The sequence below is a fragment of the Ictidomys tridecemlineatus genome, chromosome 8 (genome assembly GCF_052094955.1).
Source record: "Ictidomys tridecemlineatus isolate mIctTri1 chromosome 8, mIctTri1.hap1, whole genome shotgun sequence".
NCBI lineage: Eukaryota > Metazoa > Chordata > Mammalia > Rodentia > Sciuridae > Ictidomys > Ictidomys tridecemlineatus.
The window spans coordinates 95,875,511-95,900,790 of NC_135484.1; the positions used below are offsets into that span (position 1 = coordinate 95,875,511).

The window sequence follows — 25,280 nt, forward strand, 5'->3', positions numbered from 1 at the left end:
GTTGTAGTCAGAAAGCTGGCATTGCTGGAGAGAGGAATTGGACCCCTACGTGGGACCTACCCAGGAGGTGGCTGTGAAATTGTTTTTGCCACCAGCTCTGTGGTAGTCTGCTTTGGCTCATGGATATTTGTGTTCTTTTCTAGGCACATGGCCTCACTAATCTTTTAGCTTCTCTTGCAGTTAGTTGATGGCCATGTATCTGAGGTCTACTTAATGAAATGTAAGAAGTAATATGTGCCATTTTCTAAATATATATATATATATATATATATATATATATATATATTTTAGTTGTAGTTGGACACAATTCCTTTATTTTATTTATGTATTTTTATTTGGTGCTGAGGATCAAACCCAGGTTCTCGCATCTGTGAGGTGAGCGCTCTGCCGTTGAGCCACAACCCCAGCCCTAATGTGTACCATTTATGGGATTGTCTCTTGAAACCATCTACACATAGCCCTGTTGCTTTCCTCCCCTCCACCACCCCCAAAATGACCTTGAAGACCTAGAGAGATTCATGGATGGAAAGTGCCTGGTGGATTTTTAATTCAATTAAATATAAATGAAAACAACCCTATGTGACTAGTAGCTGGTGCTATCCTATTAGACAGGTCAGAGTTAGAAACTAGAAAATTTCTCCTAGTGCACTGAGTCCCACTCCAAACTTTCTCAAGTCTAGTGAGACTAACTAGGTCACTGGAGAAGCTTGACTTGTTTCCACAAAGTCCACGGGAAAACTAGTGCCAGAACTTGTGTGATAATTCCAAAGGCTAGAGATAGTGACTGGCCAGCTATTTTGATAGTGGAGTAAACAGATGTAGCTGCAATTGGAAAAGTCTAACTTAGAATTTGTTGGGGCAAAGGACGCATGAGTATTTCCTCTGGATTTCTTGGGAGAAAGTGCCTGAAGTCATTTAAAACCCTGTCTGAGAGGAAACCAGAGGAGTGATGTGACCTCATTGGAATGGTACTGTTTTTGTGACTAGAAGTGGCTGGAGCCCTTTTTAATTATCTGAGAACTTCTAGAAAAATTATAGGAGCTACACAAAATTTTATGTAAGGTTGGGAGAAAACGAAACCCTCTTTGTGGATTTGAAAGGTCAACCAGGAGGGAGAATGCAGCTGCTTTCTGAGTGCACCCTGTGATCCCTGCTTTAGCTAATCTAACATTTATAATTAAAAATCACTTTAAGCTCTTTAAAGAAGATGCTATATCTCAAGTATCTTCAAACTAAAAGTCCCCTTTTATACTTTTCTCCATCACCCAACTATGGAGACTACAACCCAGCTCTAACATGTACAATTTTTTATATTTTTATGTATCAGTTAAAATAAATTGAATTTTTAAAAGTTTGCCAAGCCCCACCCTTGAAATTCTGATTCAGCGAGGTGGAATGGGGCTGAGAATTTGCATTTCTAGCAAGTCCTCCAGTGACTACACTCTGAGAAATCCTGCTCTAACACCAGGTCCTGCCCATTTCTGTGTGGTTAGTGAGCAATTTTGGTCATAATAACACTGTATCTCATTGTGCTGTGTGCAGAGGGACCCTAAGGATTAGAGCAATTTAGCTCTTATGGTTTTAATAACCCTACATTAAAAGATTGGTTCTGGAAGCCACTCTGTCAGCTGGAGAAAGAAAATAATGTATCTAGAGCTACCTTTCTGTTTTCAGAGAGAATGTATTCCCTGGGGGAATATCTTTTCTAATATTTAATCATTCTCAAATCATTCTTGGTACAGATTGTTCCTAGAGGCTCCTAAAGGTATGATGAAGCCAGAAGTTTATTTTGAAAAATTCTAAGCAATTGTGTATTTATTTTAGATAAATTTTCACAAGTTAGTAATATAGTTTTTCTTTTACATTAACTGATATTATATCAATTGCTGCTTAGTTCCTGCTGATCAGAACCTCTGACTGGTAATCAAAGAGCCTGGATTCATTTTAATGTTTTTTTTAATATTTATTTTTTAGTTTTTTTTTTTAGGTGGACAATATCTTTATTTTACATTTATGTGGTGCTGAGGATGGAACCCAGTGCCTCACGAATGCTAGGCGAGCACAGTACCACTTGAGCCACATTCCCAGCCCCTTTTTTAATGTTTTTAAAATTATGAATGAACTACAACTTAAATGCATTTTTATAAATGGGAATCTTTTAAAATCTCTTGTGATGTCAGTTGTTCCTTCTTGGACATAATACTCTATCTATAGTCCCTCCTACCATGGCATCCCACCCATCCCGTCACGGTTACTGGGTGTTGACACTTGCTGTGTCTATCAGAGCCAAAGCTGCTTCTTTGAGAGTTTGATGGAGAAATACTGAGACTCTGGGCTATAGGATAGAAGCTGAAAAAAGAATGACAGAAGGAGGAAGAAAGGTGGGGGTGGTAAGGAAGGAATGAATTCTGTAGATCATTGCTTCTCACACTTTAAAATGTGTGTGTGTGTGTGTGTGTGTGTGTGTGTGTGTGTGTGTGTGTGTACAGTCCATTATTGTTATCTAGGGTCACCCTGCCATACAAGAGCACACTGTATCTCACTAGAACTTCTTTCTTCTAACTAACTTACCATTGGTCAGCCATTGGTCCTGCCTTCCTCCATCCCTGCTCCCTGCTACTCTTCCCAGCTTCTACTCTCAACTTCTATGAAATCAGCTTTTTTAGATTCTACATATGAGTGATATCATGTGATGCTTGTCTTCCTATACCTGGTTTACTTCTCTTAACATAGTGATCTCCGGTTCCATCCATGTTGTTGCAAAAGACGGGATTTCATTCTTTCTTATGGCTGGATAGTATTCCATTATGTATATGTAGCACTCTTTTCTTTATTTATTCATCAATTGATGCATATGTGAGTTGTTTTTATCTCTTAACTATTGGAATATGTTGCAACAAACATGGGAGTACAAATGTCTTTTTGATATACTGACTTCATATTCCTTGAATATATATATACCCAGTAATAGGATTGCTGGATTATTTTTTAAATTTTTTGAGGAACCTCCATACCATGTCTCATAATGACTGTACTAATTTACATTCTTATTATAGTGTTCGAGAGTTTCCTTTTCTACACATCTCCATATACTCACCAGCACATGTTATCTTCATTCTTTTTTTTTTCTTTTTTTCCCCCAGTGCTGGGGATTAATCCCAGGTCCTTTCAGATGCTAGGCAAGTGCTCTACCACAGAGCTATATCCTTGGTCCTAGTCTTATTGATAATAACCATTCTTGTGGAGGAGAAGTAAGCAATGTGTATTCTGATGAGCTTTCTAGGTGGTTCTGATGCTTCATAAAGTTTGAAAACCACTGCATCTGGGTAATGCAAACTTCTTCAATAGGTTGAACAAAATAGAAATAGATTTGTTGCCTGTATAGGTGGGTGAATAGGAGGGGTGACTTCCTTTATGTAGTTATTTAGAGATCTGGGCTGAGGGAGGCACGGCTATCTTTAATGTGTGTTTTTCAAGGTTCCTCTGAGGTCATCTCAGACAAAAGAGGAGAAAAGAATGAAGTGGCTGTGGGAAGTGTTTATCTGCTAGGTCTAGAAATGGCATATGTCATTCTTTGTCCACATTCCTTTGGCTAGACCTCAGTCACATGACCTTACCTGACTGCAAGGGAGGCTGGGAAATGTAGAGGCAAGCATGAATTTTAGTGAGCAGCTTCTTGAATTTTGGAGAGAGGCAAACCTGAATTTTGGTGAGCAGCCAGCTTATGTAAATTTCTGAGACTTTCTCTATTTTTCTTTGTTTCTGTGACATTTCCCTATTTTGTTTTGATAAACTCCTTAAACTCCTTTGGAAGAGTAGTGAAACCCATGGACTCTTTCTGAGAATGTTTTTAAATGCATAAAATTAAATATATGTAATCATAAAGGAAACCAATTATATTGAAATATTTTAAATTATTAAAACAATTTTTCAGCAATATATACTTCTTTTAAAAAATACTTTTTAAAAAATTGTAGATGGACACAATACCTTTGTTTTATTTATTTATTTTTATGTGGTGCTGCGGATTGAACCCAGTGCCTCATATGTGCTAGGCTAGTCCTCTGCCATTGAGCCACAACCCCAGCCCCATTACTTCTTAATGCATTAAGTAACAAGATCTAGTGAAAAATTTACTAACTCCTTTGATTCTGAAATAATGAGTATATATGGTGTTTTAAAGATATTTGCAGCCTTTTTAATTTAATATTTAAATATCTGTGATTACTTTTTTGTGGCAAAAGTCACAAGTACTGCTATTAATAACAGACTTATAGCCTATATATAATTGAACTGTATGTTAGATTTCTATTAGAAGCTCATGGAAATAAAGACATATATTTTTTTTTTCCTGTCCAAGTTCCTTGTATACCCTTATTTTTCTTGAATGTTGTTCACAGACCCAAAGAACTTGCTATACACCTTACTTCTGTTCTGGAATGAGGGAAATCACTGAGTTTTTTTTTTATGGGATATTATACACTTTAGAAACAACAGGTTGTTGAGCTTCATCTGTATCTGGTAGATTTATATATTGTATAGCTATGTGCCTTAATTTTTCAGTTATGCTAATACCACAAAGACAATTCTTTGTAAATGCCCAGTGATCCAATGTGTTCTGTTGTCATCTATTCAGGTGGTTCATCAGTAAACGTGATGGTAGTTTGACCTTACATAACAATTCTTACCTGAAAATGTATTTTTGTTCATTTTTGTCTCTCTCAATTTTATTTAAATTGTGTATAGACCTTTTCTTGTTATAATCCGTCAACCTATATTTGTAGCACTTTCCAGTCCTGTGAATATAAATATACTTCAGGTTCTGAATTCATTACTGTCTTACACTCTCTCTGCATAAAGGCAGAGAAGTGAAGGGCACTAGTTGGCATTAGATAACCTTGGTTCCAATCTGGGTCTTTCTAATCGTCAAGTTCTGGGGCTGGGGATATAGCTCAGTGGAAGAGCTCTTGCTTAGCAAGTATAAAGCTCTGGATTTAATCCCCAGTACTGTTAAAAAAATAAAAATAAAAAAGCTCTAATTACAAGTTCTGTCCTTTGATAGATTACTTAGCCTTGAAAAGCCTCAGTTTGCTTGTCCTGGTAGTAGGTATATTATTAGATGTGACCCAAATGATGCTCAGTAGATAAATGCTATTACTATATATTCCCCTTTTATGCCAGTGTACACAGCCAAACAGCCTGGCTTAGTTTGAGTATTCAATGTCAAAGGAAAATAGCTAACCATTTGAAAGCATAATACAAGCAAATGCACTGGAGGTTTTTGTTTGGAGGCAAAAATTCTGACGCTGTGTGACTTAAACCAAGGGAGTGTCAATTATAAATATGTGATAGAACTCACAATCAAGACTGAACATCTGGTTAAAACAGGCAATACTAGGCAGCCTCAGAAGGTCTTTGCTTTAGCCACTGGAACTAATAAATTCCTGCTGACTTTTTCAGTCTTTTCATGCCGTCATTTAATATTCAGAATCCGAGCACAGAGACTTTAATTTATTGAGTGTGGTCCAGGCCCCTACCATGAGCTATATCAGAGCAGATCTTGACTTAGCTGTGTATCAGGACATCACAGTGAGATATCACCTCACTCCTGTTAGCATGAAAATCATCAAAAAAACCCAAAACAAAACAAACAAACAAAAAAACCAAACCAAAACAAAAGCTAACAAGTGTTGTCAAGGGTATGGAGAAATTAGAGCCCTTGTATATACATACACTGTTGGTGGGAGGGTAAGGTAATGCAACCACATGGAAGCAGATTGGAATAGGTGGTTCCTCAAAAAATTAGAAAGAGAATCACTGTGTGATCCCATAGTCCCACTTCTGAGTATTAATCCCAAAAAATTAAAATCAGGATCTTGGAAGAGATATATGCATTCCCATGTTCATTACAGCATTTCTTGAAGTAGCTAAGATATGGAAGCAACCTAATATCAGTAGATGAATGGATAAGGAAAATGTGACATATACCTACAGTGGAATCCTAACAGCCTTAAAATAAAGAAATCCTGCCATATGCAACATACGAAATTGAGGAACATTATGCTACATACAAAATAACCCAGTCACAAAAAAAGTACTGCATGATTCCACTTATGTGAAATATCTCAAATAATCAAATTCATAGAATCAGAGTGGGGTGGTGGTTATCAGGGGCTGGAGGGAGGTGGAAATGGGAAATTGTTTGTGGCCTGTCGCGAGTCGCGAGGCAGCCATGGGCTGTGTGTGAGCTATGCGCATTTGAGTATATGAGGGGACTGGACTGATGATGCTGCTCTGACTGGGCTGTGCCACATGTGTGTCCTTGTTTGCTCACTCTTATGATCCCCACACAGCACCTGAGATGGGTGTGGCTTTCCAGGATGTCAATCTGTTGACCACAAGACATCACCAAGACACCCCCTGAAACCCAATCCCTTGCCTTATTTGGGTTGAATTTTCTTGAATGCCTTCCCCTCAATAAATAGGATGGTCTCAGGTGTGCTCTCTCTCTTTGCCTGCCTCTTTGACTCCCTTGTGGAAGCTGAGGTTGAGGAACTGTCACTGAACCTCCAAAAAGGTTTTTCTGTCTCTGTGTGGTTATTTAGTAGCCAGGGAGTGACCTTGATTCAGTTGCATGTCGAGGCAGTGGCAGATGAATATATTCTCTAGAGATCTTCTGTACAATATTGTGCCTCTCCCTGTAGTTAACATTGTGCACCTAATTAAAAATCTAGGAGTATTTTTTGTATTAAATGCACTACACACACACACACACACACACACACACACACACACACATAACTGCACATCTTGAGAGATTGTTATTATCCAGCAGATGTGATAAATTGAAGTTTCCTAAAAATGGTAGGTATCCCCTCCTGAGAGACTTCCAAATGTCTGGGACCTAACCATTAAAGAGTATCTAGGCTGGATTAAATGAATAAATGAATAGAGAGAAAAGGACTTCATACTAACACCATCAAATTTTGTTAACAACTGTCAAAGCCTGTAGCACCACCTACTGTTTTAAAATAAAATTTTTAGTAAAATATTTAATTTTTTTTAGTTGTAGATAGATATAATACCTTTATTTTATTTTATTTATTTATTTTTGTGTGGTGCTGAGAATTGAACCCAGTACGTCACATGTGCTAGGCAAGTGCTACTACTGAGACATAACCCTAGCCCCTAGTAATATTTTTTTATAGTATTTAAGTTAAGTGCCTCATAGACAAAGAGATATAATCCTGTGCATTGATTTAGGGAAATATAAAGTGTGACTGTCCAATGTTGTTCATAGTATTTGTAATCATAGCTCTGAACTATTGACATGTAAATTGCTGCCACAATATCCAGAAAGTGATGTAGTAATAATATGGAGTAATAATAAGTGATAACTTACTATTTATATGCTATGTACTGTTCTGAGTACCCAATGTAGACTATACCATTTGAACACCACCATAACACTGTGAGAGAGGTTTCATGTGCATTTTACAAATGAAAACTCTGAGGCAGAGAAGTAACTTAGCCAAGGCCACTCTCCTAGTAAGTAACAGCTGGCATTCAGGCCCAGTGATTTGATACACTGGAGAATAAATGCCTGGGACCCTCATAGCCAACACTTATAAACACACCAAACATTCTTCTAAGTACTTTACATAAATTAATTCATTTATTCTTTTCAACAATCCTATGAAATACTTTTTTTTTGTACTGGCGACTGAATCCAGGGGTGCTTTACCACTGAACTATATCCCCAGCCCTTTTTTAAATTTTATTTTTATTGTAGTGCTGTTGATTGAACCAAGGGACTCATACATGACAGGCTAGCCCTTTACTACTGAGCTACTTCCTCAGCCATCGCCCCCACCAAAACACTTTTTTTTTGAGACAGGGTCTCACTAAGTTGCTTAGAACTTGGGATCCTCCTGCCTCAACCTCCTGAGTTGCTTGGATTACAGCTATGCGCCACCATGCCTGGCTTAAAATACCATTTTTAATTCCCATTTTACAGGTGAGGATAGTTAAGTAACTATCCAAGATTACTCATCTAGTAAATGACAGAGGCAGTACGGTACCCTGATATTCTGGCTATGCTGTTTGTGAACTATACTATAAATGTTTTTAAAAAGTTATTTTAAAATAATACAAGTGTCTTTGATAGAACAGAAATCACAGAGGTCTGCCTAGTGGGGCTCAGATCTGGAAAACATTGTGAAGGTGGAATGGAAATGGCTGATGTTCAAGAAAGACTGATTTAAGTTGTTTTAGTATCATAAATAATTCTGCATTGAATGTCTCCCTGGGCATTCCTGGTAAAATTTTTCTAGGGTAGATGGAGTCATGTGGATTCTTTCTCTCCAGAGTGGCTGTAACAACACGTTTTAATGTCTTCTTTTTTTGTCACTTTAAGGGAGCTTTATGCAATTTTTCTCCTTAAGTGTTGCTAGAATTTGTAGACAACCAAGGACTTTTGGTAATTATTCAAATTAAGTAAAGTTTAGTTGCTAATAAGAGACACAGAATTTACATCATTACCATAGAAGTACACTCGACTCACTCTACTACTATAGAAGCTAGTGTATGATCAAATACTTTGTTCTTTCTACCAGTACACACATTTCTGAACTAGAGAGAATGCAGGGGCTGTGTTTAATAGTGCCTTCTAGTGGTTACACTAAGTCCTGGCTCCTGGAGACTTTCAGTCTTTAAAGTGTAGAAATATTACTCCCAGTAGGTCTAATTCAGAAGGGAGGAAAGAGTGTGGGGTGGGGGTGGGATGTCCAGGAACCTGCATATTTAAAAAGCAGCCTGTGTGGTTGTTGGTTCTGACGTTGCTTGGTCTGAACTCTGCTCTGTAGCACAGTTTTGCAGTTGCCTCCAGCTGCCTCTTCTTAATCCTCTTCTCTGGCAGCTGCTGTGGCATCTCTTGGGTTATGTGCGAGATGCGGGGATCTTCTGAGACTATTTTGAGTTGAAGAGGACCAGCTGAACTTGCACACAGGAGAATGATGGGAGTTGGCAAATGTATTTGGGATGAGAAGAAAGAGCCCAAATGATGACCTCTGTTTTGCCAAATCTACTTTCATTTTCTCCTTATTGATTTCTATTGACCTCAGTGCTACTTTTGACTGTGTGGGTCATCATTACTCCCTCTGCCTTCATATCTGTTAGCTTGTATCCAGTGTCTCCATAATCAGATGCTAGCACATTTCCCAGGTCCCCTTGTGAATGAAGTCCCCATAAACATGGAAATCTTTCATTATCCCATTGAGTCATGCTCAGGCCTTTTCTTGTAGTATTTATTTCTCTGAAATTCTCAGTCCCCATTTTTATGCCCTCACTTCAACTTTTAAGCATCTTTTAAAATTCAGAAGACTTGCAAACTCAAAGAAACCCTTTAGGGAACATTTATTGCTTACTCTCCTCTCCTAATTCCCTACCATGCTTGCCTTATACCCTCATCCTGGTACATCATCAAATAATGTTTCTTTTGTTTTTTAAATAACTTTATTTATTATTTTTTAATGTGGTGCTGAGGATCTAACCTAGTGCCTCACATACGCTAGGCAAGCATTCTACCACTGAGCCACAATCTCAGCCCCCAATAAAGTTTCTTCTTGTAATGTAAATATTCCATTCATCCATCACTTCACTTCACTTCACTTCACTTATTCATTCATTCCTTATGTTGTTTCCCTTGCCTGGAATATAAATTTTATTCATTCTTCAAGTGCCACCCACTCAACTAAGCCAAATGTACACTATTCTTGGCTTCATTCATTGATTCGCCCTCTGTGATCTGCTTGAACTGAGAGTCCTGAATTTCCAGCTTTCACCCTTCTTTATTTCCTGTGTGTTCATGAATTCCATGTTAAATTTCTTCTGCTTCCTGTCAAATTTCAGGCTACATGAGGGCAGAAGCTGTTTTATATAGTTTTTGATGTTTTCCAGAATTGTTGCACATTCACAAATGCACAATGTGGCTTAGCTGAACTTGTTTCCATTGTCTAATGAGTTGTGCTTATACTCACCTTACTCAAAGAGAGAAAGAAAATGACCATTTTTTTCAAACACCTCTTTTTTAGCCAAATACTATGCTCAGAATTTTACATATACTCTCTTATTTAAAACTTAAAAGCCCTGTGAGTAGAATGTTACTGTCTTATAGGTTGGAACGGTTTAATAAATTGTGTTAACAAGTTGGCATTTGGACCCAGGCCCTTCTGACACCAAAACCCATACACCCTTTGCTCCAGTGCAAGGCCTTCAGTTTAGTTTTGCATCTTCCTTTTGTGATGTTTTGTGATGATACTCTGCATCTGTACTTTTCCTCACTGAAAAAGAGTCTGCTGTCAGGAATGAAGAGTGACACTGTATCCAGGAATGGCATTCTGTCCCGCTCCATGACAAAGTGGAAATACCCTTCCTCACTTGTAGTCTGCTTGATACATAAGTAAAGCAGGGTGTCCACCTGCCTTTAACTTTTTTTTACTGGAGTAAGAGCATTTTTTAATGTAGAATAACTCTGGGCTCTGAAGCCCCATGGTGCTTCACAGAGCACCTAGGGATATGCTTGCATGTTCAGCCTCCTACACGCTGACTTAGGGGGTGTGAATGGCCTTGTTGAGCATGGTGACTTTGGAATCTCTTTGTATAACTAGCTCCGGAGAATGTCCAGACTGACAATACAAATCTGGATTTGTTCTGTTGTGTTTTCTGTCACAGGGATTCAGAGCAAGTCCTCGGCACATCAGACGGCGGGTTGCAGCAGCCGCAGCTGCCCGACTGGAAGAAGTGAAGCCCGTGGTGGAAGCTCACCATCAGAGTGAGCAAGAAACTTCAGTGAGGAAGCGAAGAATCAAGAAAAATAGCCGAGTCCAACCAGAATTTTACCACTCTGTTCAAGGTGCCTCAACCAGAAGGCCTGTAAGTAGAGAACTGTCCTTTGTAAGAATATTAAAATACTACCAAATGGTGTAGTCATTTTCTTGGTTTTAAAAAAAATTCAGATCAAATAATGGTGTGGTCCTGTTATTTTCCACAAGTGACTGTGTGCTCACATGAATTCCAGCAAGAAGTGTGGCTTCTTGAAAGGTGCTAGGCCAGATAGTTTTTGGAAGATGAGAGTTAGTCACTGTTAAGCAGATTGATATGAAAACTGGTGATTTTCCAGCTCCATTGGAGTGGGGGTCTAGAATGAGCACAGGGACTAGAGTGCCAACAAGAGGAGGTGTCCTGATGACATCAGAGCTGGTCAAAGGGCAGCAGTAAGGCCAGTCTTATCAGGTAGGGCTGGAGTCTCTTGTGGGCACTGATCCCTGCAGGAGGTGTGTGGGCCCTGGAGGCCTGAGCTCCCCTTTGCAGCGAGCACGGTGACTGTGGTAGTGCCTCTCCAGTGTGGCCTGGAGACTGTTCAAAGTCAGCAATACCTTTATTAACTTGGTGCCCTGTGTCTCCACTGGCTGCGGTGCTGCCTTTCCTGGGGAACTCGGGGCTCAACTGGAAGCTGATTTCAACATTCTTCTCACTTCCTGAGCACATTGTTCTAGGTGCTGATTGTTTTTCTTGGTGGGGTTCTGGCACGTGGACTTTTAAACCAAAGTTGTGAGAGTTAAGGATTCAGGGCTTGAAAATGTTATCACTTAAAAAATTAAAAAAAAAAAGTATTATAAGAATGCAATAATTTTACATTGCTTTGGTGGGGAACTAAATTCCTTTACAGAAAAGGTGGTTGTTATTATTAACCAGTTGCAATGTAAGTACCTTAAAGTGTTGCTGAATAACAGCAACACATTCTAAGAAATGTGTCTTTAATTGATTTCTTTGTTTTGCAAATGTAGAATATACTTACACAAACCTAGGTGGTATGGCTTAGGCTTTTTGTTCCAAGGACCAGACTAAATCAAGCAGGAGAGAAAATGATGCAAACAAGAGACTTGATAAACATGATGTCTGAAACTGAGGCTGGCACAACACGGCATACAGGCTTTTAGTAAGCTTTGTTTTAATAACTAGAAAGAGGACACTCTTAAATAATGATAAAAACATAGCATTGTAAACACACAAACCAGTAACATAATCGTGGATTTTCAGTAACAAACATTATGTACATAATTGTACTGTGCTTTTGTGTAAATGGCAGTATTTTATACTAGCATCAGAGTTTTTATACTAGCATCACTACAAACACATGAAGAGTACATTGATCAAGATATTATGATGACTATGATGTCACTAGGTGATAGGAATTTTCCAGCTCCATTATAATCTAATGGGACTGCTGCATATATTATCTGTCACTGACCTAAATGTCATTATGTAGCATGTGACTATATATTTAGAGATGAAAGTCTTGTCTTTTCTTGATTTAATGAAACAGAGGCCATCTAAGTAGAATTTGGTATCTATGCAGAGAAATAGGAAATGGAAAGTTTATTTATTCAATAAATGTATGCTTTTTATACAGGAATAAAGGATACACAAAATATATTAGTAATAATTATTGAGGGCTTGGAGTGTGACAGGCGTAATTCTATGTCACTCATTTAACAATCCTACAAGGTCAATGTTGTTATTATTCCCATTTTATGGATAATGAAATTGAGGCTTAATGAGGGTAAATAATTTGCCTAAGGTGTGACCCAGTTGGTTTGGACAGATTTTAGGGATCCAGGTAGCTTGCTTCCAGATCTCGAGCACTTAAGTCTACAGTAATATATAAAACATGGTTTCTAGGAGTTCACAGCTGAGTCAGTCAACAGATATGCAAACAAGTATATATAATGCATGTTCTGTGTCATGAGAGTTCTGTTGTAGAGTTTTGCACTAGGCACTATGGAAGCATCTTGGATGGCCAGAAGTAGTTACAACTAAGCAGTCACCTGAGATGAGTACAGAAAGGTAAGAAAAAGTTCATCAAATGGAAAGTGAAAAGTAGGTGTCTCAAATAAGAAGCACAGAGGCATAAAAGGACATGGCAGACTCAGTGAAAAACTTAGGGGTTGCCGATGAATCTGTATGGGTTAGGTAGGGGCAAATGAGACTTGTGTATTATGAGCTTGTGTATTATTATTCTGTGATGAGCATCAATTGAAGGTAGAGAATGGGTGAATTTGTTCTCTTGCTTAGAATCTAGCTGTAGATCTTTTGGTAGCACCAGGGGTTGAACTCAGGGGTGCTTAACCACTGAGGTACATCTCCAGTTCTTTTTAATATTTTAAATTTTGAGACAGGGCCTTGCTAAATTGCTGAGGCTGGCTTTGAACTCACAAACCTTCTGCCTCAGCTTCCTGAGCTGCTGGGATTACAGGCCTGCACCACGGTGCTCAGCTCATTCTTTGCATCTCATCTCCACAAATGAATCAGAAGAGAGAGGTAAGACATTATTTTCACAGTTTAGAAACTCTCAACCACCTTTATTTTCTTACAAACCCTTAATATAATTACTGTGGTTAATAAGATATCTTTGTGTCTCTGTGACTTTGAACCCATTCTCTACTTTGTCCTTGAATGTAATTTCTTCTGCTTGCCTAGTGAACTCCGATTTACCTTTGAAGACTGACTTGTGCTCACATGATGTGTTTACTGAAGTCTTTTCTGATCCTTACTTTTAGAATGAGCTGCCCTTCATTCTGATAAATGTCAGTACTTTGTACAGACCTTTAACATAGCAGGCATCTCAATGAAAAAGGAGGGCTCTGTAGTAATACCCACATAGGTTAAAATCCTGCTTTGTATATCTGCAGGAAATGGTTGTCACACTTAGTGGGTTTAACTGGAGAGAATTCCCCCCTACCTGCCTGCCCCCAGGGATTGAACCCAGAGGTGCTTAATCACTGAGCCGCATCCCCAGTCCTTTTTATTTTTTATTTTGAGACAGGGTATCACTAAATTGCTTAGGGCCTCATTAAATTGCTGAAGCTGGCTTTGAACTTGCGATCCTCTTCAGCTGCTAAGATTATAGGCATGTGCCACTGTGCCTGACTGGAGAGAGTTTTACGGAGGGACTATGGAGGTGTAGGTAGGGCAAGGTACTTATGGAGGTGTGGATAGGGCAAGGTACTTCTCTAGTCTACAAGTGGAACATTCCTTTCTACTACTCCTGACCTTAAGAGGCAACCTGAAGCAGTCAGTGGTCTTGCTAGATCCTCATAGGAAGATCTGGAACTGTGGAAGAGCCCTTTCACAGGAGCTGGCTGTGGCTGTGGAATGCAGCCACTACTTGAGTTTTCATAAGTCAGGAAGGAGCAGGGGGAGTGGGTACATGTCCTCTTAGCCCCTGTGGTGCTTCCTGTTGACCCAGCCTAACTGGTAGCCACAGTGCGAAGTAGCTTGTATAGTACAAATCCTAGAGATCAGGCTTCCAGTGACAGAGAGCAAGGCAGAGATGGGCAGAGTACCTGAGAAGGGGACAGGGACAGCACAGAGTGAGAAATATACATGGTAGCCTTTCTAGGTTGTTTCAACTCTTTGAGACCCAGCTTCCTTATTGTACGATGACAGTGGCTGTCTCATAGAGTTGTGAGGATGAACTGAACTAATGCATTGAAAAAAGATGTCATGGTGATCTGTTTAGAATGGACACTCAGTAAATGGTAAGTTTCTTTCCTTTCTCTTCTCCCATAGACTATGACTTAGTATTTTGAGGGCCATATTGTGTGGTTCAGAATTTCTCCTAACATCTGGCATCCAAATGCATTTTATTGATTAAATGAATGAGTAATATTTATGTGTGAAATAGAGCAAAGGGAATGAGTGTCACTATAGGAATTTAGAGTATGCATAGGGGTTCTTTCATATCATAAATAGGATGGTTTGGGGATATCTATGGGAGACCTGGGATTGCTTTGGTTTGAATTGGCTAGGCAGCAAGTAGTGGAGTAGGTTTAGGAAGTGGAGAAGCAAAATTACTGAGAACTGTTTGAATGTGGGATTTATCTAAGATAAGTACAAAATAATGCTGGAAAGACAGATTGGAGCCAGAGTGTATTCCAGACAGCCACCGATTTAAAGTTTACTTCCTGTGCTTCATAGAGACACTGGAAGACTTGAGTATTGGGAGTTTAAGAAGACTAAACATGTTCAGAGTGAGCTAGGGATACAGGATGGACGACAGTTTAGTAACCACTGCAGAGGTCTAGGTGTGAGGTGTTTAGTGCCTAAACTTCAGCCTAAAGCTTGGCATGCTCTGCTGGCATCTGATATCATTGTTGATGGGGAATCTGAGGATGGCCTTTACTTCCCTGGAGGAGCGCTTGGAAGAGTGAGAGATTAGGGGTTAGAAAATAGCGGTGCAGGCTACTCAGTTGCTTGGAGCACAACAACATTCAGGAGGTTAGGGTGGATGGGGAGTTATTTAGGGCAGGTGGAACTTACTTCCTCCATCTGACTGCATCTCCTATCAGTTGTCTCAGAGACAAGAAATTGTCAAAGTCTGTATTGAGGAGGCTGTTGGCTACTTGTCTTACATGATTCCTGTGCAGTCTTCTGGAACATTACGGCCTCTGCTCAATTTCTGTTTTTTTTTTTTTTTTCATATGGGACTCAAACTGAAGCTTCTGAAGCTTTGTGTCATATAATGGATTTAGTTAGGTGCATTTGGTCCTACCTGTTAGAGCTACCCTTTTTTCCACAGGCCCAAATCTGTACTGTTTCTAACGTACACATTTGGAGAAAGTCAGTGTTAGCACATGGTGCTATAAAAGCAACTCTGGTTGTGGCTTGGAGATGCAATAAAAATAAATCAGCTGCGGTGATTTAGGATTATTTGAAAGACTTTATATGGAGCACTCCAGGCATTTCTAGTGGCATTCTGAATAAGTCATAGGCCCACGAGTGAGAAAGACTGAAACAGAAGTAGCTGTGCAGGAGATGAATCAGAAAATGTGACTTTGCAGTTTCAGACAAATTGTAGTAGAACCGTCCTCTTGATGAAGTGCCACATGGGATGCGTTATACTTAGCATCTTTGGCTGCTCTAACCCATGTACTTATTCTGAATTCATAATTTATATACTCAGACATGCCTCTAAGAATTTGTAATGAGGATCACTGATATAAACAATTAATAATACATGTGTTTTTTTTATGTCCCACCTTTGGAGAATTAGATGTCTCTAAGGTTGAGTAAACAAAAAATTTATCCTGATTTTCTCTGAGGTTAAATCTTAGAATTTATACTTATATTATTATCTGTTACTAGGAAGCTTAGAAGTTTTGTAGCCACCTCAGAGGAGGAAAGAAATCTCCCTTTGAGCTTTAGTATTTTGACATTACAAAGCATTTTTTGGTTTCTGAATCCTAGAGTCTTTAAACATCATTGTCTTACAACTAAGAACATTGAGTGTTTATGTCATTGGCCATACATGGACATTGTTCTCTGTGCTCTTCTCTATCGTTACTATTTTTTTCTCTCATGTGCTCTTCCCTGCAATTCTCTGGGATGGGTGCTGGCTTTCCAAAGTCACAGTGCTGGTAGGTAATGGAGCTAACACTTAGACCCATGCACACACGACCCCATGCAGGGTAAGCAGAAAATGGGAAATTCAAAATGAGCACATTACTTATGCTACATATTATCTTACTTTACCCCCTAAAGTATTTTAATCTGCATAGATGGCAGCTATGTACAGAGCATCTGGTGGGCCTGCTTTTCCTGTGTCAGAAAAACAGCAGGAGTCATTTTCCTTATTGTTACTCACACGAACCTGCTAATATATAACAACTCCTAGGCCCAAGAAATATTTACGTGTCTGAGGTTGGGGGTTTCGGTACAGAGAAATAAAAGTTTGAGATCATGAATAAATAATCAAGTATACCGATTTTATTCCCATTACATTTCACTATTTCCAGTTTTCTGTACACTACATTGGGATTGCCTCCATTTCCTCATGAATTAGAATCTCTGAGACCTCACTTGGTGAATCCTTCCAGGTCATTGTCCAAGCTGTAGCTTGCTTCCTTTGATGGTCTTTGAGCTCCTGTCCTCTTACTTTTGTGGTCCTACCATAGGCAGATACCTGGATTATTGAACCTGACAATTTTGACGTAGGAGTTGAGACAGGTCTAACACAGGTGATTGAGTTATTTTTTTTTTCTCAAATGGTGAATACAGAGGATGAAGAAGGTTTGGGCTGTGGAGTGGAAATACAAATTTCCATTTTGAACATGTTATGTTTGAAATATCCATAAGACATCCTAGTATCTGGATATCATGGAAGATACGAATCTGAATTTGAGAGTCATTAGTACATAAATATTTTTAAATCTATGGCACTGGATGAGATGGCCCAGGAAGTGGATATTAGTAGAAAAGAGAAGGGAGTTGAACATGAGCCTCGAGTTCCATCAGTGATGAGAGTTTGGGAACATGATTATTACATTGAAATAAGTTTGGCCTATAGCTGCCTTCATATATGTTTTAAATTTGGTCTAAAGGTTTCTTGGTACATAGTGAAGTATAGCATAACTTGTTGTGTAACAGATGTAAAATAACTTAGTTTTGTAATAAGTAGCAGAATTTCAGCCAATCATAGAGCCTCAGTTAGAGATAGGCAGCTAGCTGTTCAAATCAGGTTGAAATAAGGCAGCCACCAAATTTTATCCAGTTAATCTTTCCATGTACATTATTTCTACATTCACTATCATACTTCTTTTTCTCTGGCTATAAATAAAACCTGCACAGGTGGTGGGGTGGAATATTCTGAACCATTTTTGGTCTGGACTGCAGCTTGATTCTGGAATTATAAATAATGCCGATTCAGAACTTCCTACGGGGCTGGGGTTGTGGCTTAGTGGTAGAGTGCTGGACTGGCATGGATGAGGCACTGAGTTTGATCCTTAGCACCACATAAAAATGGATAAAGTAAATGGTACTGTGTCCATCTATAACTAAAGAAAAAAAAAGTACTTCAAAAGTAGATTTATGGGGCTAGGGATGTAGCTCAGTTGGTAGAGTGCCTGCCTTGCATACCCAAGGCACTGGGTTCAGTCCCCAGCACCAAAACAACAAAAAACCCAACCCACAAAACAAACAAAAAACCCCTAATAACAACAAAAACTCAATTTGTTTTAATTTTCTCTTTTAATGAATGAAAAGGAATACAGTTCCTTTATATCTATACTCTCCTTCTTCCTTTGCAAGTGTAGATAGATGCTTTAAGCTGAGTTGGGTCCAGGGCTCCTGATTTTGGTTTAAGGTTACTCATTTTAAATCAAGAGAAGGTCACTCAGGTAGACTAGAGAAAGTAGCGGAAAAAGGTCACTCCCCTACACTAACCTCCTTCACCTTACCCTTGTTTTTCTTTCTTTCTTTTTTTTTTGTGTGTGTTGTTGTTTTTACGTCTTGAGGATATTTTCTACTTTTGTGATTGAAGCTTAGTTTGTTGTAAGGCTGCAGGATATTTTGGAACATAACATAGTTTTAATTTTTTAAAATTAGTGTTACCAAGATTTTAGGTCATCTTTTTTGTTGGGAGCCTGGTGCAATGTAGAAAAGACTAAAGGCACATCCTTGATCTTATTGAAAATGTAGCAGGGTGTTTCTTTGTTCTTTTCCTGCTTAGATTATGAAATGGTCTTCCCTTTCCCTTTCCTTTTCAAATATGTTGGACCAGGCAGCTTTATTTGCATAACCTCAGGATATTTCCCCTCCTGGGGAAGGCTTGACTGTACAGCTCATACCTTATGTTGGCTAATTAATTGGTAAATACAAGCTCTAAAAGGAAACCTTCCTTTTCTTTGCTTCCTAGAAAATGAATCGAGTTAATAAAGTCAAATATCTCTTGCTAACTTCCTGAAAAGGATTTTATTAGATGAAGCTCATACTGTTTAGTGAGTCTTTGCTACATATTGCTACATCTGCCTCTTCAGGTTTTGAATCAGTGGAATCTTGTAAAAAATTTCACTTATTGCGTATTTGTTATCAGCAGGTATGGAAATGATTGTACACAGGAGCATGCCGAGTAAGTGGACTGTATTGAGTAAACAGTGGTAATATGGACAGTGTTTGGTTTCCTGAATGTCTTATGAAACAAAGATTAACTAGGTGAAGGAATTCACATGCTGTGTTTGGAGGAAAACAGGCTTGTTTTTCTAACTTATAATTCTGACATCCACATTTTGATTGCAGTAAGGCCTCTTTGCTGTTCTGCTTTCCTTGTACTCAGTGTTGCCTGATATCTTTAAAACTTTAAATTCTTTAAACTCCAAGCAAAAAAGCAACTTAAAATATTCAGATAGCCACTTACACTTTCAAAATTCTTGTGCATCAAAGGGAAAATGAAACCTCTTTTAAAATGGTATAGATGATTACTTTACCTCAAAAGAGAATAATCCTTAAATTGTCTGCGAAGATGGGTATAAGTTCCTTTACTTTGGAGGAGACAACCATAGCTTCCCTTGGAATTCTGCTTGGAAATTAACAGGCATCTTTGTCTGAGACATTACTCCTTAATTCTTGCCATAAATCTCATAGGTTATGATTTAGGTCAGTATCCTATTACACGTGAAGAGGGTGAGATTTTTACCCACCTGCTTCTATATTTCTATTAGTTCTTGTGAATCAAAGGAAGTTTAAGTGTGAGGGGATGTTAGAGCTTGTCTAATTCATTGGTTTTCCTACTGCTAGATTTCCCTCTGCTCCAATACTTCCATTGATAAAATCTCCTATTGATAGCTGTAAGCAACACAGGTTATTTGTATTTGATAACCAATAAGCAATCTGTTTTCTAGAATCATGGTTCCATGTCTCTGAACATTAATTCTTTTTTAAAAAATTTTTTTAGTTGTAGATGGGCATAATACCTTTATTTTTTTATTTTTACATGGTTCCGGGGATTGAACCCAGTGCCTCACGCATGCTAGGCAAGCGCCATACCACTGAGCCACAACCCCGGCCCTGAACATTAATTCTTAATTTTTCTAAATATCACCTTCTTTGAACTCTTCGAAATCAGCCTCAACTGAGTGATAAGGGTCCCTTTGATTTCTCTTCATATTGTCCATATTTTTGCTTTACAGTTGTGGGATGATGTGTAGTTCAAGAAAACCAAACTATAGATTTGAACCTTCAAAGTTCATATTCAGACAAAATTTAGTTTGTTCCTTGGGAGAGCAGATGTCTGTTCTAGAAATGACAATAATGTTTCAGGAGATTTATTTCCTTATAAAAGTACTTTGCAGGTAAGTAGTATTTTGTAGTTAATTTCATATTTTCAAAACATGTTCATATTTGTTTTCTTTTTTTAAAAAATTATTTTTAGTTTTAGTGGGACATTTATTTATTTTTAAGTGGTGCTGAGAATTGAACCCAGTGCCTTGCACATGCTAGGCGAGCACTCTATTGCTGAGCCACAACCCCCAGCCCTGTTTTCTTATTTATTCTGAGCAATCACTTTGTGCATGGTGTATAATCTTTGGTAATATATTTTTAGTTGTACATGGACACAATATCTCTATTTTATTTCTTTATGTGGTCTTTGGGATCGAACCCAGTGCCTCATGCATACTATAGGCAAGCGCTCTACCACTGAGCCACAACCCCAGCCCTAGGTAGGGTGTATATTTTTAAACTGACTTGATAAAACTGAGTCTCACAGAATAAGCGATTGGCCCAAGGTCATAAGTCTAGAGAGAAGCAGACATCCCTTATCCTTGTAATCTGTTGAGGAGCACTCTATTTCAAGATAACACTTAGGGAATTGGGTGATAGATTTCAGGGAGAATAATATAGATTGTAGTGTACTGGAGGAATTAGTCATCTTTTCAGTGTGACTCATTCCTAGGGAGTAGTTATATATCTTTAAGAGCCTGCTCATTAGTCTGCTTAATCTATACTGGCTACCGTAAGCTACCAGTGTAGTATGGCAAGTCCATTTTGGTAGAATACTACCAAGCCCTTATTGCAGCCTCTACACATCCCACTTAGTTATCAAGTGGTAAAGTAGATAATCAGTGCTAATGCTGGGTACCACTGACATATCAACTGTATCAACATTGATCCCCCACTTTGTGTAGCTCAGCATCACTAAGATGGATAAGGATCAGATAATTAAATTAATCTAGTGTTAAACAATTAAGTTTAAACACCCTTGTGCACTATTAGTGGGAATGTAAAATGGTGCAGCTGGCTATGGAAAAATAGTATGGCAGTTCTTCAAAAAACTGAAAATAGAATTACTATGTGACTTGCAATTCCATTGCTGGATATATGCCCAAAAGAATCAAAAGCAGGGTATCAAAGAGATATTGAATACTCATGTTCATAACAGCTTTATTCATAATAGCCAAAAGGCAGAAGCAATCCAAGTGTCCTTCAATGGATTAATGGGTAAACAGAATATGATGTATACTTAGAGTGAACTATTATTCAACCTTTAAAAAAAAGGATGGGAATTCTGACACATGCTAAAACACGGATGAATCTGGAGGACATTGATATAAATAAGCCATTATGCTAAGTAAAAGAAGACAAATTCTTATGATTCCACTTTTATGAAGTATTTAGAGGTGAAAAGGGAGTTGTTTCATGGATATGAGTTTCGGTTTTGCAAGATGGCAGGAATTCTGGAGATTGTATAATATCAATGTACATAACACTTCAGAATTGTACAGTTAAAAACTATTAGGATGGAAATGTTTATGTTATATATGTTTTACCACTATTTTAAAAATTAAGTTTAACCAGATCAACTATAGGCAAGGAGGCAAAAAAATAACTTAAATCAAAGTTCATCAAATAGGACCCGAAATGCTAAGAACATTAGAGAAGATACACACTTAGCTTATTTTAAAGCCAAATTATCATGAAATATGAGAGGCACAGAGGAAACAAAAGGAAATTACAAGCAAGAAATGCTAAGAAAAAGATTTAATTGTGATTGGGGGACGTTTCCTTATATACTCTTTTCGGGAATGTCTGGATTGAATATCTGATGACAAGACACTGATTCATATGAATGAAATGAGAGGCGGGATCACTGCTCATAAATAATAGAATCTTGGTTATGGCTCATTGGTAGAGCACTTGCCTAGCACATGCAAAGCCCTGTGTTTGATCTTCAGCACCACATAAAAGTAAATAAAATAAAGGTATTGTGTCCAATTACAATTAAAAATATTTTTAAAAAATAATATAGAATCTTCATAGAATATAACTTTTAATTGGGGCTTTAAGGATATTGTATGATACATTTCCCTGTGAGCTAAAACATTATATTCGGGAAAAACAATATTGACCTAAAGTGATGTAAAGTTGCATTTTAATTCAAAAGATTGCAATATTTCATGATCAGTTTGTATTCTTATATTTAAAAAAAGCTCTCCAGACTTTAGCAAATAGGCATGTTGATGTCATTGGGAGCTAAGATTTACAGTGAGAGAGAAAGATATAAATATAATCAGAGAAGTTACAAAAATCTCTATAACTTTAAAAATGGAATTGGAAATATCAATTTGAACTCAATTAAATCATTAAAAAATGTATTATTTCCTAACTCCGTCCACTGAAGAGATCTAGAAACAGTAGTATACCCATATAGTAGGATCCTAAAATCATTCCTTACACAAAGGCTAGAAGGCTGTGACTTTGGTTGGTTTCCTTCAACAAAACCTGGGGGAAGGGATTCTTGTGAAAGTGACTTACTGAAGGAGAGTGCTGTGCAGTGGAGCGAGGGAAACAAGTCAGGACAGTGGGTGGAATCTAATCTACAAGGATGTGGGCTTGGCCAGAGACCAGTGTCACCCCAGTCTTGTACTTAGCTCTGCTTCATAAATTGCCCTGTAGGTCCTTTCTACTAGAAACAAGCCTTTTGTCCCTCATTGCATTCAGTCATTAGCCATTGACCCTTTTAGAGACAGCTCTGAAGAAGGGGTAGCTGTGCACCATTAGCAGCCAACTCTCACAGCAGGTGGGAGGTGAGGTTATTGGCCAGGTGGAGGCCATCCAGGCAGGGCACTCATAGAAATCATCCTGGACTTCTTGGGGATATGGTTGATTCCAGATCTGGCACTGGAAATGTAGAATGAGCCAGGAACATCTTGTGAAGCCAGAAAGCAAGGATGCATCAAGGACTTCTGGGGTCCTGTCAGAAGGACCAGGAGTCAACTAGAAAAGCCCCTACTGCATAGTCAATTTAAATAGTAATCACAGTGTGTTGAAACACATCAACATATTTAAAATCCATGAGTCTATAATATACATTTAAAAAAATTTTTTAGTTGTAGATGGACACAATACCTTTATTTTGTTTATTTTTTTAATGTGGTGCTGAGGATTGCACCCAGTGCCTCACACATGCTAAATGAGCGCTCAACCACTGAGCCATAACCCCAGCCCCAACTCTATGATATTTTAAAAAATGGCTTCATCAATGACCTTTGAAAAATGTTAGGGAGCCAACTCACCTTCTGAAATGTGTTAAAGGGAAAGAATCAAGCATTATCCTGTCTTTGCTGTAAAAATTATTCTACATGGTAATCAGATCATTTTCCGGGGAGAGGAAATGATGCAATCAGAATGTCACTATTTTGCGAACTTTAATGAAATAATGAACCTAGACAATGGTTGTCAATGACTGTTAACATGTATGAGAGAGACAACCACGTGTATGTGCCTTCTGATGAAAGTATACAATAATACTTCTGAAATATTCTTGCCAAAAATTGAACCTAAATCATCTTAAACTGCTAGTTCTAGATTTAAACAGAATATAGGAGACAGAAGATATGTTAAAGGCTATGGTGCAGATAGTTATCAGAATCAGACTGGTGGAAACTCTAGGACAAATAAATACTCTCAGTTTCTTAAGCAAATAAATTGTAGGAAGCAAATATGGGAGCTGTAACCAGCCTACAGATAGAGAGAGACTAAGGCAGCTACTAACCAGGTGTAATGTGTATGAATTATTTGGTTGAACAAAGTGTCAAAAAGAGTTACTGAGAAAAGTGGGGAAATTGAATGCTGGATATTTGATAGTATTAATAACTTTGTATTAATATTTTTAGGCTGATAATGGTATTGTGATTTTGAAAAAATACTTATTTTTTTAGAGAAGCACCTAAAATATTTACTAATGATATAATTAAAATAATCCAGAGGATGGGGAAGAAAATGTGGGCTAAGGTTGAATCAACACTGACCAGATGTTGGTAGTTGTTGATGCTTGGTGTTATTTAAAGGGGATTCATTTTATTTTTCTTTTGTTGTATAAGCTTGAAAATTTTCATAATGATACATTTAACACATTAGAAAATGGAAACAAAGCCTTTATTTGAAGTTTTTTTTATCATCAACACGTTGCTTCATTAAGCTCCTCTGAGTTTTGTTTTCCATGGAGAAAGCCTAAATTTTTGTTAATAATATTTCTAGATTTTAGGTCTTTATTATTAGAAGGTTTTAAGAGAGGAGGTATTATTCCCATGGCTAGCTTTTTAAAAAAAATTTATTTATGTATCTTTAGTTTTTTTAGGTGGATACATTAGTTTGTTTTTATGTGGTGCCGAGGATCGAACCCAGTGCCTCATGCATGCTAGGCGAGCACTCTACCACGGAGCCACCACCTCAGCTCCCACTGGCTAGCTTTTGATGTTTTGTAATTTTTTTCTTTTAACAAAGAACTATTTGCTAGTTTTGGACCCTTTACTTAGAACATTTAAAAAACTTATTAGTGAATGGCATATAAAATGAAATAATTTAAAAATTTAAATAATGTCAAATGGACAAAAAATTATGTAGACATACTTTATGTTTTATTATCTAAAAGCTGATTCTTCCTTAAGAAGAAGAATTATTATTGGTAGGTTTATGCATATGAGAATAGAGTCATTATTAAAATAAAACTGACTCAAAGAAGCATGCCTTCATGTTGCTTGACTTTGCTTACTGAAATGCAAATGATACCTGGTTTAACAATTTTGTTTTTCACAGAAAGTAGAATTCTTCCATTCCTGTATTACTGTATTGTAGCAAATTACACTTCTGTCTTCTCACAGAGCTCATGAAATTTTGATGATGGCTAAAATGCAAGATATTGAGTTGCCCAATCGATTTGAGTTAATCTTTAATATTGACATCACATTCCATTATGTGATTTTCTATTCAAGAGATGGTTTTCCAGTGGTGGGTCATCTGCTTTCATTTCTTGCTAATATTTTTGCCAGTGATTTACACTTATCTAGTTCTGTTTAAAGCTTAATTTAGAAAGTTTGAAGCTGTCATTAGTTAGGATGCTGTAGAATTATCTGTGAGTTTTCTTTATATTTGGGCATGGATAGTTG

The 25,280-nt window shown here is 37.8% G+C and overlaps 1 protein-coding gene across 15 annotated transcripts in view; it reads left to right on the forward strand.

Annotated features, from left to right (window-relative positions):
* The window catches only part of Dst (dystonin), a 427,642-nt gene that overhangs the window by 36,284 nt on the left and 366,078 nt on the right, over nt 1–25,280 (forward strand). For all 15 annotated transcript variants that reach the window (XM_021721801.3, XM_078019848.1, XM_078019847.1 and 12 more), the window contains exon 3: nt 10,732–10,932. In XM_021721801.3, the coding sequence (XP_021577476.2) occupies nt 10,732–10,932 (201 nt within the window). The remainder of the gene's footprint in view (nt 1–10,731; nt 10,933–25,280) is intronic.